The sequence below is a fragment of the Acomys minous genome (genome assembly GCF_964271855.1).
Source record: "Acomys minous genome assembly, chromosome: 16".
Taxonomy (NCBI): Eukaryota; Metazoa; Chordata; class Mammalia; order Rodentia; family Muridae; genus Acomys; species Acomys minous.
Window position 1 is genome coordinate 73443987 of NC_140498.1, and position 19235 is coordinate 73463221.

General features: G+C 51.8%; 1 protein-coding gene across 1 annotated transcript in view; it reads right to left on the bottom strand.

Moving 5' to 3' along the window:
* Window positions 1-3954: 3954 nt before the first annotated feature.
* The window catches only part of SRRM3 (serine/arginine repetitive matrix 3), a 74725-nt gene continuing 59444 nt past the window's right edge, over window positions 3955-19235 (bottom strand). Inside the window, exons 12-15 of the mRNA XM_084764616.1 lie at window positions 12641-12987; window positions 12113-12337; window positions 11887-12024; window positions 3955-9309 (exon numbers count right to left, since the gene is read on the bottom strand). Of these exons, the coding sequence (XP_084620742.1) occupies window positions 9072-9309; window positions 11887-12024; window positions 12113-12337; window positions 12641-12987 (948 nt within the window). The 3' untranslated portion in view covers window positions 3955-9071. The remainder of the gene's footprint in view (window positions 9310-11886; window positions 12025-12112; window positions 12338-12640; window positions 12988-19235) is intronic.

The window sequence follows — 19235 nt, forward strand, 5'->3', positions numbered from 1 at the left end:
GAAGAGCAGACGGTGCTCTTAACCACTGAGCCAACTCTCTAGCCCCTAAAAAATATTTCTTAAAATATGTTTTCAATTTTTTTTTCAAGACAGGACTTCACTGTGTAGCCTTGGCTGTCCTTGGATTCTCTTTGTAGACCAGGCTGGCCTCAAACTCACAATGATCTGCCTGCCTCTGCCTCCTGAGTGCTGGGATTAAAGGCGTGCGCCACCACAGCAGGCTCATGTTTTTGTTTTAAAACTTCATTTGTATGGATGTTTTGCCTGCATGTATATTGCATACCGTGTTTGGGCCTGGTACCTGATTAGTCCAGAGAAGGTGTTGGGACTCTGGGATTGGAATGACAGATGGTTGTGAGTTATCAACACCAAAGTGGGGGTTGGGTAACCAAGTCTTGGCCCTCTGGAAGAACAGCAAGTGCTCTTAACTCTTAAGCCATCTCTCCAAGCCCCTAATTAAATTTATATTTATTTATTTCTGTGTTATGTATGTATGTATGTATGCCTGCGTGGGGTGTCTATGTACCATGCATGTGTGTACAGGTGCCAGAGGGTGTTGGATACCCTGGTACTGGAGTTCCAGGCGATTGTGAGCTGCCTGGTGTAGCTGCTGGTAACCAAGAGTAAGAATTGCTCCCTGACGTATTGCCAGGTGGTGGTGATGCTCGCTCATTTGGGAGGCCAAGTGTCTCCGCCTGCGGGGGGTTCAACTAAAACTCGGGATGGAGTTCACCTGTTGAAAATGCAAAACACAAAGAAGAAGAGCAAGTCTAATTGATCAAACTCTCAAACTTTATTAGTCGGGCAGCAGCTTTTATAAGTCAGAAGGCAGGGGAGCATATTGCTATAGCAACCCAGCTGCAGACTTTTCTCAAAACACAGGGAATTCCACGCAGGGTCACAATGTCCTGCCACACAGGGTATCTGGCTTTGTCTTCATCTAGCTTTAGTCTGTTGACTCACAACAGGGTCGCTCCATCCCTATCTGTCTTTAGTCTAACTGCTGACTCATAACGGGGTCAGCTAGTTTCTAGTGAAAGGCAAGCTCTGGGAAAGACAGAGACTTAAAGGTACAGACTTGGACGGGATGGCTGAACATTGGCCATATGGCCTATTGTCTCCAACAACAGAGGCAGATGGATTGCTGTGAGTTGGAGGCCAGCCTGGTCTATAAAGTGAGTGCAGGACAGCCAAGGCTACACAGAGAAGCCCTGTCTCAAAAAAAAAAAAAAAAAAAAAAAAAATCAAAACAGCTGACTTATCTTTTGACTCCTCTGTTTTCTTTTCTGAGGCAGTGTGTCCTTACATAGCCCAGGCCAGCCAGGACTTCATCTGGTGTCTAATGTGGTCACCTTTCTGCCTCAGCGTCCTCAGTGCTGAGGTGACTAGTGGTCGGTGCGTCTGTAGGTCGGACTTCCAACTCGTCTTCAACAGACCAGTTTTACGATCAACCTGCCCCATCCCAAGGGTGAGGCTCTGGCAGCTCTGTAAAGTCTGAGATGAGAGATAGGTGGGGGAGAAACTGGGTTTTGGGGTCAGACAGGCAGGGCTGGGCTTGAAACTGGGTACTGGTCTGATGGCCTCTTAAACCTACATTTCATGATCTGAAAACCAGGGCTAATTCACTTGCCTATTAAAAAAAAAACTTTTAAAATAATTTACTTGTGCCTGTTTGGGGGTGGGAGTGGGGGACACAGATGTCGTGGTCCGTGTTTGAAAGCCTCAAGTTTTGGCCATGCTAGCCACACCCTTGACAGCACTCTGCCAGCTGCACCCCAGTCAGCCCCTCCCTTTCTGGCCCAGCCTCAAAGAATTCTCTGGAGTCTTCGAGGAGCTGCCAGGCGGAGAGGCCTGACAGCTGATGGATTGCACCGGTCACCCGCTTTACTGGGCACCCGAAATAAGCATAGTCATCCACATAGCACTCGTGACTTGGGGGTGTCTGGGGTCTTTCCCAGAACATCTCAATGTGTGATGTGGCTCTCTGGGAGTCTGTTTCCAAAATGCCGCCTCCAGCCTAGGCCCAGGCCTCCGATTTCCAGCTGGCCTGGAGGTCATCTACCCCCATGGTAACTGAAAGTGGGATCAACAAGGGGACAGGTGACAGGGCTGGGGCGCCATCCTCTAGGCCCGACTGTTCTTGGCTGTGTGGCAAAATCATGTCTAGCTCAGGAGTCTGGGGACCTGAATGCTTTTTGACGTTGGCCAGAGGCCAGCAAATGTGACTCATTTTCTTCCTCTGCACAGTGAGGCCATTGGACTGGATGTTCTGGAAGGCTCCAGGGCTCTGAATCAAGTTCCTCCTCTGCTAGTCCCTCCCCCGCCCCCTGTGCTGCCTGCGCCTTCCCTGCTCTGTAAAGGCTAGAAGGACCACATGTGGTTATGTATATGGGGAGGGAGGCGCTGAAAAAAGAGACTGCTTGACCAAACTTGGACTTTTCTTAGGCTTTGTTTTACAGTCCCTTGTCAAATTCAGTTTTAGCAAAAACATACCAAGTGAGTTTTGTGCGGCCCCAGAGCCCCCTCACCTCCCACCGAGGGCTTCACCCTCCACTGCCCCAGGCTCTCAGGAGCATCTCAGCCTGACTTCAAGCAGGATTCCAGGTAAGGGGCCACTGAGATGGCTCAGGAGGTAAGCGCACTGGCCGCACTGAGCCTGGTGGTGATCTGAGTTCGAGCCCTGGGCCTCGAGAGAAGAGACACCTACAAGTTGTCCTCTGGCTTTTATACGTATGGTAGACCCACCCACTCACACATATACACACACAAATAAATATATGTAATAAAAGTAAATTACGCTCTCCCCTCTCTCTCTCTCTCTCTCTCTCTCTCTCTCTCTCTCTCTCTCTCTTTCTCCCCCCTTTCTTCCTCTATCTTTCTCTCCTCCTGCATGGCAGCTGAAAGCTGCTTCCAATAAACCTGCATTTATATACTTAAAAAAAATAATTTAGCATCCTTCTAGGTTAGTTTAGCTCAAATCCCCTTCATTAGCCGGGCGTTTTGGCGCACGCCTTTAATCCCAGCACTCTGGAGGCATAGACAGGTGGCTCTCTGTGAGTTCCGGGCCAGCCTGGTTTACCAAGGGAGTCTAAGACAATACAAAGAAAACCTGTCTTGAAAAACCAGAATACAAATAAAATGATAAAATAACGTAATCCCCTTCATCATCCTGATATTTCTTTCCTTCTTCCCTTTTTTTTTTTATTCCAGCCCAGCCTTGAACTTCCTGTGTAGCCGAGAATGAGCTTGAATTTCTGGACCTCTTGCCTCCACCTCCTGAGTGCTGGATTGAGAGAGACACATTCTACCATGTTCCTGACCCCGCCCCCCACGCCTGTCATCATCATCATCATCATCATCATCATCATCATCATCTTCTTCTTCTTCTCTTCCTCCTCCTCCTTCGGTGACAGGGTTTCTCTGTGTAGCCCTGGTTGTCCTGGAACTCACTCAGATCCACCTGCCTCCGCCTCCCGAGTACTGGGACTAAAGGCATGCGCCACTATGCCCAGTGGTGGTGTGTTTTGATTAAATGTGTATGTTTTTTCTGGGTGTATGTAAGTGCATTCTGTTCATTTCATGCCAGAAGAGGGTACTATTGGTGCCTCTACACTTGGAGCTACAGACACTTGTATGCCACCTTATGGGGACTGGGAGCTGAATTCTGGTCCTGTGCAAGAGCAAATGCTCTTAGCTACCTTTCTAGCCCCCACCTCACCCCCTTTTAAAATAGGGTCTCTTGTAGCCCAGGCTAGCCTAGCTTGGAACTCAACTCTGCAGCAGATTAAAGGTGTACATTGTCATGCCTGGTGACTTTGAATTTTAATCCTCCTGTCTCCACTTGGATTATAAGTATGTACCATGACACATAGTTTTCCCTGCTGCTGGGGGTCAAAGCCAGGACTTCAGGCATGCTAGACAAGCCCTGTATCAGCGGAACTGTATTTCCTGCCCTTTTCTTTCTTTCTTTCTTTCTTTTTTTTTTTTTTTTTTTTGTTTGGTTTGGTTTGGTTTTTTGTTTTTTGAGGCAGGGTTTCTCTGTGTAGCCTTGGCTGTCCTGCACTCACTTTGTAGACCAGGCTGGCCTTGAACTCACAGGGATCCGCCTGCCTCTGCCTCCCGAGTGCTGGGATTAAAGTTGTGCGCCACCACCGCCTGGCTTCCTCCTGCCTTCTTCACCTTCAAGTTTGTTCTGAAGCCTTTCCCATCGCTTACTCCAGACCTTGCTCCTTGGCCCATTTGCCTGAAAAGCTTAGCCTCGTCCCCTACTGCTGTGATGCTATGTGCGTCCAGACGACACATTATCCACAGATAGCTAGCATGATGTCATATGTTCACCTGACCTCTTCAGGTAGCAGAGGAGGTCTGACCTCCTCTGTACACACATGATGTACAGACATATACACAGGCAAAGCACTCAGACATATAAAATAAGATAAATCTTAAAACATAATAAAAATAAATCTAGCCAGGTGGTGGTGGTGGTTCAGCATCTGGGATTATAGACAGAGGCAGTCAGATCTCTGAGTTCGAGGCTAGTGTGGTCTACGTCGTCAGTTCCAGGCCAGCCAGGGCTACCTAGTGAGACCCTGCCTAAAAACAATATCAGTGACTCTAAGGTCAAGAGAAGAAGGGTGTGGCGGAAGCTCCCCATACCTGTGAGATCAGCAGTCCTCTCTTGAGGTGGACTTGGGTGCCCCCCAAGTCAGCTCTAAAAAATAACCATGCAGCAGTTGCCCTGAACCTGGGACATAGAATAGAGCAGAGGGCAAGCCAATCCTCATTTGAGGGGTTTGCTAGGTATATGCTGACTAGAGGCAAGTTTATTGAATGAGTACACTTTGTTTTGTTTTACATTTTATTTTACTTTGTTCTTTCTTTCTATCTATCTATCCGAGACAGGGTTTCTCTGTGTAGCCCTGGCTGTCCTGGAACTCACTCTGTAAACCAGGCTAACCTCAACCTCAGAGATCCATCTGCCTCTGCCTCTGCCTCCTGAGTGCTGAGATTAAAGTTATGAGCCACCACTGCCTGGCTGAATACAGTTTTTGATGACAGAAGTGGGCTTGGGAAAGGTTGGGGTGGGAGTGGGGTCTGCTTCTGGAAGTATCTCAGAGAGACAAGGATTAGGGATAACAGTGGACTCAACCTGATTTGTGCACCGTGATAGTCACCCTAAGGGCTTTGATTTTAGGAAACCGATTAAAGTCACAGTGACCTGGGGAGATAGCTTCTGTGGGTAAAGTGCTATTTTTGCAAATATGAAGACCTGAGTTCAGATTCCTACACACACACACACACACACACACACACACACACGAGGGAGGGAGTCTGGTCTCTTGCTGCGGTGTGTTTGGATAGAAACCACGCGGATGCTTCGTGTGAGCCCCATCAGACAGAGGCTGACCAATACCGGAGTGAGTGGCTACACCCTCAAATCCTAAGAGCTAGTTCCAAGCTCCAGAGCCTGGAGTGCCAAACGTGCCGACATCCTGGGGAAGCACGGTCCCTCCCATTCTCCTGGCAACGGAGGCCGGGATCGATGTTTCCTGTTTTCGTGCCCTGATCCTGGTCGCGTTTTCTGGGTTCCGCAAGGAATAGAGCAGAGGGCGAGCTAATCCTCAGTCTCGGGTTTAAGAGGCTGTGTTTTCTCGTCATGCAAAAAGCCAAGGAAGGCTCCGAGGGCTTTCCTCGCTCTCTGTCGCCCTCTAGTGCCCTTAGGCTGCAAACAACCTTGTCTTTGATCCCTGGCTTCTGATGGCTCGTTTTTTTGTTTGTCTTTCATTCGTTTACTCATTCAAAAAGCATCTCAAAGGTACGAGTGGCGAGGGTGGCATATGCCTTTAACCCCGGCACTCGGGGAGGCAGACGCAGGCGGCGGATCTCTGTGAGTTCGAGGCCAGCGTGGTCTACAAAGCCAAGACTACACAAAGAAACCCTGCCTCGAAAAAACAAAAAGCAAAACAAACAAACAAACAAAGGTTGGTGTGGGGGAGGGGATCAGCAAACAAACCAATAGCTGGGGGGTGCATTTTGGAAATAACAGTGTAACAATGAGGGGGCGCATTTCCTGTTTCCTGTGGCTGTTTGGTCTGGGAATCTGACAGGATGAAGGTCTCTGTGCTTTCGCACAAATTGTGGTAAGGGCGGTAGGGATGGCTGAGCAGCAGGTGAAGGCACTTGCCAAAGCAGGCTTTCACAACCTGAGTTTGATGCTGGGAAGCCATGTATGGGTGGAAGGACAGAAGTGAGTCCACGAAGCTTGTCCTTTGGCCTCTGCATGTGCACGGTTGCATGTCCCCATTACACACATACAAATACAAGGTTAAAATAGAAAACAGGGATTGGAGAGATGGCTCAGAGGTTAAAAACACACATTGCTTTTGCAGAGGACTGGGGTTTAATTGTCAGCACCCATACTGTGGCTCATAACTCAAATTTCAGGGGCTCTGACTCCGTGGGCACAAAGCATGTAGTGCACATACATGTGTGCAGCCCAAACACCCTCCTTGAAAAGAAAGAAAAAGGGAAAAGAAATAGTAGGAGATAAATATGTGTCTGTGTATGACTCTTTTTGTTTGTTCATTTTGAAACAGTCTCTATGTGTTGTCCTGCTGCCTGAAACTATGTAGCACAGGCTGGCCTCGAACTCAGGGATCCACCTGCCTCTGCCTCCTTGAGTGCTGGGATTACAAGTGTGTGCCACCATGGCCGGCTGGGCTGGGCTTTTAAAGCATGCCTAGCCCATATATGTGATTTTGTTTTGTTTTGTTTTTAGAGACATGGTTTTTCTTGTGTAAAAGATTCCTGGCTGTCCTGGATTCGATTTGTAGACTGGCTGGCTTTGAACTCACAGAGATCCATCTGCCTCTGCTTCCCTAGTGGTGGGATTATTAAAGGTGTGTGTGTCACCATCACTGGGCTGTGATTCTTTTTCTGTTTTGTTTTTCTTTTTCCAGACAGTTTGTCTGTGTATTCCTGGCTATCCCGGAACTCAAGCTGTAGACCAGGCTGGCCTTAAACTCATATATTTTTTTTGCTTGTGTCTGCTTCTCTAGTGCTGGGATCAAAGGTGTGCGCTGCCACTTTTGTAATTTGTTTTAAAAGATAGCCTTGCTATGTAAACCTCAAATTGGGTTCCCACTCTTACTCCTTTTGTCTCTGCCTTCCGAGAACAGGGGTCATAGGTCCTGCATCACCACACCCAAGTGGACCAACGTTCTTGATTAGGGGGCCTTGAAACCCTTCTGAGTGTCCGTGAGATCCAATGAGACCTGCCTGCCACGTGTGGACTAGGGCCCGTTCTGCTGAGACGTCCTCACTCCATCACAGTCCCAGGAAATGCTTGACTCAACAGCAGCTTACAGTCTGAGGCGTCCGCTCTGTTGGGAAAGTGCCTGCTGAGCAAGCACGAGGCCCTGGGTTCGGGTCTCTGGGTTCCATCTGCCTCTGCACTTGAGTTGCAGAAGGCTGTGCAGTCTCTTGCTCAGAGGCAGGGGGCTGGACATGATGGGACCTGGTTCCTTGATGCCATCTCTTTTCACTGGGCCCCTCGGGAGGAATGTGAACCCCACTCAGCCCTCACGGGGAAGGACCCCAGTCCTCTTCCCTCCTCCCCAATCCTCCCTTGATGGTCGCACTCACAGAGACCCAGTCCACCCGGGCACCTAGTGTATTTATTACAGTCCAATTGTTTTCCCGCACTGCGGAGAAAGGGAAGGGGAAGCTGAGAGAGGGTGGGAACCCGGATCAGACCCCAGACTCCTCCCCCCACCAGAGCCCAGGGCATCTGCCCTATTGGGCCAAGGAAGACTTTGAGATCCCTGAGGGCCCCAGCAAGGGGGGTGGGCAGGGCTGGGTGCCGCAGAAGAGGGCTGGAGGGGGGGGGGCACCGCTTCTCCAGTATGCTCCAGGCTGAGGGCTTTGGCTGGAACCTGCCACCCCAGTTCTGAAAGCCTTAAACCAATCCTGTCCCATTAAAGCCTGGTTGGGAGGCCTCTCCTTGGGCAGACTGTGACTCTGTGCTGGTGACCATGAGCTGTCATGTGGCCCATGACCCAGACAGCAGCCGGTAACTGTCTCCCAGTGTCCCTTGACCTGCTTGGGTCATCTGACTGCACTGATTTGGGCCCATGCTTAAAAAAAAAAAATTCCTCTGTTTTCTACCCGTGTTCTTTTTTGTCTTCTGACCTGAATCCCTAGTGTCTCTGTCTCTGTCTCTCTTTTGAGACAGGGTCTCCTCTACTCCAGGCTGGATTCAAATTCACTATGTGGCCTAAGATGACCTTGAACTCCTGGTCCTCCTGCCTCTAATTCCAGAGTGCTGGGATTACAGGCATGCACTAAGCATGCTCGGTTTTAGGCTTGATTTGGGGATGGGACCAAGGACTTCATGCATGCTAGGCAAGCGTTCTACCCACTGAGCTATGTTGCCCTCAGCCCCTGAATCTTGCCATCTTTAACCTCAGGGTTCGGTACAGATGTTGTATCTGCCACCTTTTTGTGCTGACGAAGGCCTGGATGGGTGTGTGCAAGGCAGAGAGATGGGGGCAAGTGTGAACATCTCCTCTTGCCTGGCAATACACCAAGAGTTAGGTGGTCCTTCCTTCCCTCTTAGATCTGGCCGGCTCTGCCATTTTCAGATCCACCCCGTGGGAGATAGAGCACGAGGGTGGGGAAGGTCCCAGGCTTGGCACCTTCCAAGCTGTGCAGGGGTCCACTGAGCTCAGGTAAAGTGACTGACAGCCAACAGTAGACTCTTGTGCCATACACAGGCAATGGGCCCCAGGCTGGTAAGCTGGCCTCCAGCAGGAGGGCATGGTGATCTGATCCTTGTGTTCGCAAAGGCTCTTTGTTCCCTGGACACGGTGGGTGGGCAGGGCGTGGGGATGAGCGCACTTTAGGGACAGGAGAATTTGATTCCTTCCTTAGTCCCACCTGCCCACGCGCTGTCCCCCCACCTCGGGACCTCTGTAGCAGTATGGGGGTTCAGATCTCTCTTCCCCAGGTCTCAGGGCCCCAGCCTCTCTCTGTGCCAGGGCCTTCCAAGCCCAGATGGGTCCCGTCTGGGCTTAGAAGCCCCCACTCTCAGAGCTGCTCCGGCTGTGGTAGCTGGGACTGCGGCTCCTGGAGGCGCTGCACGAGCGGCTGCGAGTCCCGTGAGTCCCGTGACTGCGGCTGCTGTAGCTTCCGTGGCTGTGGCCCGGGCTCGGGCTCCTGCTGTGGCTCCGGCTAGAGTAGTCACTGCTCAAGCGGCTGGAGGAAGAGGAGGGGCTGGGCCGGTAGTAGGGGATGGGACGCTTTCGGGCACTGTAAGAGAGGGGAAAAAAAAAATCGATCCTAGCTCACCCAGAGCCCCAAGCTCTGCCCATCTGCGGGCCTCACTCAGGCCTCAGGCCCTATCCCAGCAGTGGCAAGAGCTTCCCGCCTAAATTTCCCCTGAGTCTTGGCTTTAGGGATAACCCCATTTCCAAAGTTTTGTGTCCTTTGCCAAACTCATATAAATTTTTTTTGTTTGTTTTGTTTTTCCTTATCTGCTTGCAGGGCAAAAAGCCCAAGTTCTCTCCTGCCACCTCACAACACAGGGTTTCTCTGTGTAGCCCTGGCTGTCTCCGAGCATGCTTTGTAGCCCAGGCTGGCCTCCAACTCACAGAGATTGGCCTGCCTCTGCCTCCCCAGTGCTGGGAATAAAAGGCATGGGCCACCACAGCTGGCTGGTTTTTTATTTTTCGGTATTTTGAGACAGGGGTTCTCTGGGTAGTCTTTGCTGTCCCTTGTAGACCAGGCTGGCCTCGAACTCACAGAGCTCCGCCTGCCTCTGCCTCCCAAGTGCTGGGATTACAGGTGTGCACCACCACACCCAGCAAAGATTTATATGTTTAAGGCCACTCAAAGGGAACAAGGAGGAGACCCTTGGCCACTGCCATCTCTGTTTCAGCGTATCCCCCTCTCCCATCTGCACCCCAACCCTTCACTCAGCTACCTCCCGCTGGCCCGGAGTTAGTTTGAAGGCAGGAGGCTATGATCCAGACAAAAGAAAAGAAAGTGGTTAAGAGGGCTATAGTGCCCCAGCACAAAGGTTAATTCTGAGGAAGAAAAAACAGGTGTGCATTAATATGGGAGGAGGAAGCAGCCAGAGGACAGAGGAGCTGAGGTGGGTGACCAGTGGAAGATGTGAGGTTCTGGCCATTTTTGGACCCTGGGTATCGATGCAGTAGCAAGGAAGGTTGAGAACCGCTTGCCTGAGGAGAACTAATTTGAGAATTGAGAGTATGTTGGGGTTTAAAAAGATTCTTACGGATTTCAGCTAATTATGCACATCAGGCCACTGGGGTCCAGAGAGATATATAAATCTCCCCCAGGTGCCTCGGCGAGGTAGGACATTATGGCGCTTGGAACTCTGGCAATGACAATCTATTCATACTGGGGGTAATGCTGGGCTTCAGGGTGATGGTTTTGGTTTTTTTTTTGTTTTTGTTTTTTTTTTTTTTTGTTTTGGTTTGGTTTATTTGAGACAGGGTTTCTCTGTGTAGTCATGGCTGTTCTGGACTGGTTTGCTCACAGAAATCCTCCTGCCTATGCCTCCCTGAATGCTGGGATTACAGGCTTGTGCCACCGCACCTGGCTTCAGGCTGCTGTTTTTCATTTGTTGGTACTAGGGATTGAATCTAGGGCCTCACACATACTAGGCAGGTGCTGTACCATGCAGCCAGGTCCCCAGTTACTCACCAGGTTATTCTAGGCAGGTGCTCTACCACTGAGCCACACCCCAGCCCCTCACTGGGGGATTCTAGGCAGGTGCTCTACCACTGAGCCACGCCCCAGCCCCTCACTGGGGGATTCTAGGCAGGAGCTCTACCACTGAGCCACGCCCCAGCCCCTCACTGGGGGATTCTAGGCAGGGGCTCTACCACTGAGCCACGCCCCAGCCCCTCACTGGGGGATTCTAGGCAGGAGCTCTACCACTGAGCCACGCCCCAGCCCCTCACTGGGGGATTCTAGGCAGGGGCTCTACCACTGAGCCACGCCCCAAGTCCCTCACTGGGGAATGCTAGGCAGGTGCTCACTGGGGGTTTCTAGGCAAACATTCTATCAGTCTTTTTATTTCGAGGCAAGGTCTTGCCAAGTTCCGAAGGCTGGCCTTGAATTTTCCACCCGCTCTGCTTCAGCCTGTCTACAAGTTGGGAGGAGAGGCTCGAGCCATCAGTCCCAGCTTTTGGGTGAGTTCATCTGCAGACTCAGAGCCCTCTTAGTCTTGCATCAAGTCAGCCACACTCCTCATTCTGCATGGAGTTCCTCAGACAGCTGCCCCAGATACTAGGGCACTCTGCCCCCTCCACCAATTGCCCAGGGTGCTGGGAGGTTAGTGAGAAAAAGGAGACGGAGACGACGGACGAAAGCTGCCCACCAGACTAGCTCACATGGGTATCACTTGGGTTGCCTGTGGAGCCCGGTCCACACGGCCCCCAGGCTGGCCACAGGCCACGCAGCAGGAGGTTCCTTGAGATGAAGGAGAAAAGTACACATCACTGAGGGTGTGAGACACAGGGTGGGAAGGAGGAGCTCCCGATGGATGGATGGAATCTTCCAGAGCTGAACTCCATGCCTGTGGCTGGCCACCCACACACCCAAACCAGGCACCTATTCCCTCCCTCATCTCTCCCCAACTCTTCGATGACCCCTGAATCCTCTAGTTTCCTTCACCCAACCCATCTCTCCTTTAGCCCCACCCCCTCCTTGGCAAGCCCCTCCCCTTTCCCCCGGGATCAGAATCTTCAGTCCATTCTAGAAGGTCCCTAGGCCTGTGAACCTTGACTCCCTGACATCCCTGGCCACCAACTAGAGTCAGCAGCCCTAGTCCCGCCTCACCCCCAGTCCCCTTTGTACCTGGTGATGCGTCTCGGTTCCATGAAACTGGGAGAGTCACGGCGGCGCTTTCGGATTGGGGAGTAGCTGCGGGAGCGACGCCGGGTGCGGGCGGCCTCAGCCTCGGCATGCCTCGCACGGCCTTCGCTGTCTTTTTCCCTGTGGGACCCGCTCGTGGTGAGGGATCCCGCCTTCTGGGCCATCCGCCCTTTCCTTCCCGCCACCCCGCTCGGGTCGGGACATTTACCGGCCAAGAGGTTTCTTGGGCGACGGTGAAAGGCTGGGGCTGCGTGTTCTTTTGTCTGGGGAGCGCGAGCGGGATTTGGAGGGCGAGCGGCTGGAGCTCCAGGACCCAGGGTGGGGACCAGGGCTGCGAGATGAGCTGTTTCCCTCCGGGCCGCCTCGACGGCCGTGCGCCCCCGGAGATGGCGAGGTGCTTGCGGGTCGCGTGCGCGGGGGTCGCTCCTTTGTCCTATGGGAGGGATTGTGGGGCTCAGTGGTCTGGGTTGAGAGCCAGGAGAGACAGAGGTTGTGTGTGGGTGGCAGTAGGGATCCGTGAGCCCAGCCCCAGAGGAGATGGGGCGTCGAAGGACGAATTAGGGATTCCATGTGGAGTCATTAATAAGTGGGGGCTCCTCTGGAAGTGATGAGTGGGAGAGCTGTATGTGGAATGTTGAGAGAGGAACCCTATGTGGGGTAATCAGTGAGGGGGTTCCATTTAGGGGTGGCCAGTGAAAGGGTATTCCTGTGTAGTGCAGGCAGGAGGTCGGCTCACCTTTTCCCGTGTCCGCCGTGGCCTCGGTCGGAGACCGGTTCCGGCCCAGGGCCCGGGGCGCCGCCGCCAGAGTCGCTGCTGGAGTGCGCCCCGCTGAGCGAGCGGGACGAGCCCCGGGGCGGCGCCGGCTTTGCGCGCCGGCGCCCCCTGCGACGGGGCGCGTTGGCCGAAGATCGTGATCGTCGCCTCCTCCTCCGCCGGCGTCGGCGCCTGGCAGCCCCTCCAGCGGCGCGGCCCCCGCGGCCCTGCGACGACGGCGCGGAGCGCGGACTCTGGCTGTCCTTCCCACGCGCGGGCGGCGTGGGCGCCGCAGCCGCCTTGTCGCAGGCCCGGGGCGAGCTGGGCTTCTGACGGGGAGAGAGGCAGAGAAGGGCACGGAGGGGCGGAGAGGGGGCGAGAGAGGCCGGGAGGGATGCAGAAGGGAGCGGAGCAGAGGGAGTTGCAGGTGCAGAGAACAGATGTGGGGCGGGGGGCGGGAACGACATTGAAGAAGCAGAAGAGGGGTGAGTGAAAACGGAACGGAGAGATGGAGAGAAAAAGAGGAGGGATGGGGATGGGGCGGAGGGGGGATGTGAGAGGGCAGTGGGGTAGGGGGAGAAAAGGAGAGAGGGCTTTCACCGGGCCTAGGCCGCGGGCTGCAGCCCCGGAGCATCGCACACACGGTTCCCGCGCCTGCCCTGCCTCTACCTCTCCTGAATGTTCACCTTCTGGCCTCAACATAGCAGACCATGCAAGGTTCTCGGCATGCATAACACAGAGGGACGGAGCGGTGGGAATGGGGGCTGCAGGGCAGGGGGGAGCTCCAGGATAGGGCACCAGAGGGGCTGGCATTGTCCCCGCGTAGGGGACAGACGATTTCCCCCCCAGTAGAGAAAAGAGAGGTACGACACTGGTAGGTCAAGCCAGGGCCAGCCCACCAGGGCCAGGCTCCCCCAACCAGGGTAAAGGGCATGGGGGGGGAGGGTGTCACACGGCACACAGATGGGGGAGGGGCAAGATAACTGAACTCAAAAATTCAACCGAAGAAAAGGAGTCAAAAACAGAAATCAAAAAAGAAAACCAAAATAATAAATAATAACGGAAACAAAAACCACAAATGTCATTATATACCCAAATAAAAATGATCTGCTGGGGAGCCTGACTTTAGTATTATTTTCTGTTAATATTTGACTTTGTTTTTGCGACCCTGCCGAGAGCTCAGGGGTGTTCAGTAGCTGACCAACTGTCTTTCTGTTTCTCTTTTTCTTTTTCTTTTTCTTTTCTTTTTTTCATTTCATTTCTTTCTTTCCTTTTTTATTTTATTTTTTTAACGTTCTGATTTTTTTTTTAAGTCCCTCTTGGTTAACGTCCACTTACCAATAAAGTGGCACTTCCTCCTTTAGTAGGTGAGTTGTGTAAGAGAAGGGAAAAGTGTGGTAGCATAAGTTCATCATTAGAGTCACAAAAATGCAAGAGAGACAGAGAGAGAGAGAGAGAAACGCAACCACCCCAACTCTAGGCCCGAGAGGAGGCTGATTCACCTCTACAGGACCAGCAACGACCAGCTCCTCGGGCCTCAGCCAGTGCCCTTGGCTGGCATCTGCAAAGGGCTGTTAATTTAGTTTTTCCAAGAGTGAGTTAGGACCGGAGAGGGAACCTGACACGATCCAAGGTCCTGGCCGGGAACTAAGAATCGAGCCTGCCACTACCACGGAGGGGGGAGGGGCGGGGGGGGGGGGACAAGTTAATTTGCCCAGTCTAGACCTTGGTTTTCCCATCCGCACAAAGAGGGTTTGTTTTGTTTTGCTGTTGTTTGTTTCATGTTTTTGCTTCCCAATGTCTCTTCCAGGGTAAATAGTCCAGGATTCTCTGGTTGTGCCCTCCCTAACCTCCCCACCCTTCCCGGCACGCACATAAGGACCCTCCTGGCCTTGGGCCCCAACCTTGGAAGAGCAGATGCTGCTGTTGTTGTTGCTATTCTGTTCCCAGGTCTATCCCTGACACTTCCACCGTCATTACCCAGCTGGATCTGCTGTCTGTAACCTCAGGTTTGCTTTTTAAAGACAACGCTCTCGATATGTAGCCTTGGCTAACCTTGAGATCACCTTGCTTCTGCCTCCCAGTGCTAGGATTAAAGGTATGCACAATCATGCCAGCACACGTTCTTTTATTCTTTCTTTTTTTCTAATTAAAAAAAAAAAAAAAGATTACTTATACAGTGTTCTGCCTGCATGTACACCTACATACCAGAAGAGGGCACCAGATCTCATTATGCATGGTTGTGAGCCACCGTATGGTTGCTAGGGAAAGCAGTCTTACCCTCTTAACCTCTGAGGCATCTCTTCAGCCCTTCTTCCACCCCCCCCTACACACACATTATTTTTGAGACAGGATCTCTCTGTGTAGCCCTGGCTGTCCTGGAACTTTCTCTATAGACCAGGCTGGCCTCAAAGGTATGTGCCACCACCGTCCAGCTTGTTTTATTTTTCGTAAAAGGTCTTAACTGTATAGCTTTGAACATGAATCCTCTTGCCTCAGTCTCCTGAATGCTGGGATTACAGGCGGGTACCATCACTGTTGGGCATAATCTCAATTTTCAGCCTAAAACAAGACACTTAAGTCCTTAATACTATTGGCTGAGGAAGGAAGAATGGCGTCACTAAGGGCCAATCAGACAGTTCCAGGTGCCAGAGGGGTCTGAACTGAGTCCATTCAGCTGCCTCGTCTCCTCCAGGGGATCCTGCATGGTTTCCTTGGCCTGGCCTTCGATGTTTCCGGCAGAGGAGCTCAGGGGCTCAGACCTCCTCAGGGCTCCATAGAACCCAGCAAAGTGCTAGAGCCAGGAACTGGGCCTCAGTGCTGGTAATGCACAGCCAGTTCATGACAGGTGGCTGAAGAAAACAAGAAGCACTAGCCACAGCAGGTGAGTATGCCGTGGGAGTCCATGAGGCCATGAAGGCTTCTCCCAGGAGAGATGGTCTCTCTCCCAAAGCAGCGGCAAGCACAGGTGACTAGCCTGGGTACGACCCCACTGAGTGGTCTTCACTTCCAGATCCACTCAGGCTAGGTGAACCGGAGGCTGGTTTGTTTTTTTTTATTTTAGACAAGGTCTCACGTAGCTGAGGCTGGCCTGGAACTCTGAACTCTTTGATCTAGTTGAAGTTCTGAGTTTCTCTGTGTTGCCCTGGCTGCCCTGGACTCACTTTGTAGACAAGGCTGGCCTTGAACTCGCAGCCATCTACCTGCCTCTGCCTCCCTGAGTGCTGGGATTATAGGCGTGTGCCACCACACCTGGCTGATTACAGTTGTTTTTAGGCAATGCTGGGAATCAAATCCAGGGCTTCATGCATGCATGCTTGGCAAGCAGTCTACTGAGTACCCTATTTAAAAAAAAAAATCAGACAGGGACTCGTGTAGCGTAGGCTAGCCTCAAATTCTCTATGTAACCAAAGATGGCCTAGAACTCCTGAAGATTCCTGCCGCTGCATCCCAAATGCTGAATTACATGTCCAGATTATGCCATGCCCAGTCTGCGGCTGGTTGTTGTAAAGATACTTTCATTCTCAAAATGGTATCCCCAGGAGAATCCTCAGCTCTTCTCCCCACCCCCAACAGACAAGGAACAACGTCTCACAGTCCCAGGCTGTACCAGGGGGTCTCTCACTGAACTTCCTTTTAGGAGGCAAGTGAGAAAGACTTCCCTAGGATCTTCAAATGCATCCTACGCCCAGGGCAGTCAGCTTGTCAAGTAAGCAGAGATATCCGGTAAGGGAGCCTTAGGAACAAATGCATGGTAACTCACAGCCCAGGGTCACCATGGGCCCCTCCTTTAAGGCTACTCTGGTCAGGGAAGACAGCAAGGCCAGTGGTGATGGACTGTGTACTGCCATGGGAACCACAGTCTGTATCTCAGCCAGAGAGCTGACTCAAGGCAAGGAACAAGGGTCAAGGAGGAAGATAAGTCAGACATGTGGGCAACCCCTCCCGCCCTTTTTCCCTGTCAGTACTAAGGATGGAACCCAGGGCCTCATGTGTGCTAGGCAAGTTGCTCTACCATCGAGCTACAGTCCCAGTTCCTCCCTCATCACTTTTAACAGGGTTTCATGTAGCCCAGTTAGGACTCAACATACAGCTAAAGTTGATTTTGAACTTTAAAAAAAAAAATTTTTTTTTTAAACTAAAAAGGTGGTTGCTTACCCCAGTAACAGTCATGTCACCATTGCGTCGGTGGCCACATTTTGCCAGACACTGAACTTCTGTTCCCTCCTGTATCCCGCCTCTAACACTGCCGGGATTACAGACATGAGCCATCATGCCTTGTTTATGAGTTGTTTGGCTTTATAACCCAATGCTTCATGCACGCCTAGGCAAACACTGGCAGCTGAGCTACATCCCCAGGCCCATGCAGAGCCATCTTGGCTTCCCACTGTCTCAAATTGGAAGTGGGGTAGACTATTAGGAACAGGAAGGGTCTGGATTAGATAGCTGAATAGCCCCCAATAAGCTTCTGTCCCCAGCCACTGAGGTCCCAAGCCAAGACGGTGGCTCCCTACCTTGTAAGTCTTGAAGGCTCATCTTTCCATCATATTCCTCTGATTCCTTTTGAGCCTACTGACCTCACCCCCCACCTCACCCCCACCCAGGAAGAACCCCTTGAGGGGATTCAAGTTAATGCTGGGAATTTATGCTAAGTCTCATACCAGATGGGCCCTGCTTCCTCCCTACCCTCCCCCTTACCCCCCCCCCCCATAAAGTTGAGATGATTAGAAGCCTTGTTGGGTTGACCTATGAAGGGGTTGGCCTGTATGCCCTCCCCCCTGTCCCCCAGACTAAAAAGATCAGAACAGGAGAAGTCCTAGGGTCAGATGGAGAGGGTCCCCTGCAGCCCAGGATGGCAGAAGATGGGAAGAGGGTGCTGCCAGGGACTCCTTGAAGGCGACCAGTCCACTTATCCCTCCAGAAGCTTCCAAGAAAAGGTTACCATGATTCTGCCAGAGGCTGTGCCTCATCCTCAGCTTGGCTGGGTCTTATTCTTCCTAGGGCTTGAGTGAAAGCCAGAGTTTATGGGCTTCCTTCCTTCCTTCCTTCCTTCTCTCTCTCTCTTTCGTGTGTGTGTGTGTGTGTGTGTGTGTGTGTGTGTGTAGAGGGCTACTTGAGGAGGCTGGTTTTCTCTTTCTACTGTGTGAGCCCCAGGAATTAAACTCAGACTATTAGGGTTGGTGGCAAGCAAGCATCTTTACCCACAGAGCTATTTCAAGGATCCAGGGCTAGTCAATTAAGCCAGGCTGGCTGATCAGCAAACCCCAGAGATCGATCTGCCTCTGCCTTCCCAGATCTAGGATTAGAAGCACAAGCCACCATCATTGGCTTTCTTTGTTTCTTTGTTTCTTTCTTCTTTCTTCTTTTTTCTTTTTTCCAGAGCTGAGGACCAAAATCAAGGCCTTACACTTGCTAGGCAAGTGCTCTACCACTGAGCTAAGTCCCCAACCCCATCATTGGCTTTCTAACGTGGGATCTGGGGCTTGAACTCTGGTCCTCATGCTTGCAAAGCAAGCACTTTACTCACTAAGTTATTTTCTTGGCTGTACAAGTGACATCTTTTTTTTTCTCTCTTGTATAAGAAAAATTTGAGGGTCAAAGGGGAATAAACATCTAAAGGATGGAGAAGGGACAAAGGCAAGAAAAACACCTGGATGATTTGCCTTTGGTCCTCCATGCAGCCCAGGACAGATGGCCTCTATCTTACTCTGTTTGCCCTTTGTTGAGATGCAGGGGACCTTGACGGCAGGAGCCTCACAAGTCCTCCTCCACCTGGGACACTTCTCTATTTCAGACTCTCAGCACTCATCCCCCTCGTGAAGAACGACGTTGTCATTTCCCACCGAGCAAGCACCGTTCAAGACAGCTAGAGTGTTCTGAGGCATGAACTGTCCTGACCCTTCCTGGGATAAACATGGGGGAAGCATCTAACCCTTCTCTTTGCAAAGCTGAACACGGAGGGTTACGGAGATCTCGCAATGGCTACTGGGAGCTCAAACTTCTGTGACTACTTTCGGGCAGAACCGGGAACTGCTGGAGGAAGGGTGGGGGCGGTGGGGGTCCTTAGGGACCCACTTCTGACTGTGTCACTTTCCATGCAGCTAGCTGGCCACTGGAGTGGCGATCACAAGTCTCATGCGCTATAATGTTCCTTCTACCTCGAGTCACTCTGGCCATTAGCGATTGTGTCTTCTAGGTCCCTCTGCATCAAGGGATACCGTTAAACTGCTCCAACTCGGAAACTCAGAAGAACAAAGGACAGAGGGGACTTGGCGGAGGCCCTGTTCTGGGGGTAGGTAAGCTAAGATGTTGTCCCATTCTGAAAATCACCCCCAGAGAGTCTTGGCCAAGTAGGTTCTCAACATCTAGTGCCTGACCCTAGCCTGCTCCAGATCCTCTGAAGTCACTCCATGGCCACATGTAAAGTCACGGAGCTGTGACTTAGTCCTAGTGGTACTAATGCCCATTGGTATCCCAGACCCCTGAAACTTGCACCTCTGAGCTCCACTGTGCTGTGGCAATAGTACTTGACCTTAGTCTAGATTTCATCCTGTATAGTCAGTCTCAAAAGTGTGCA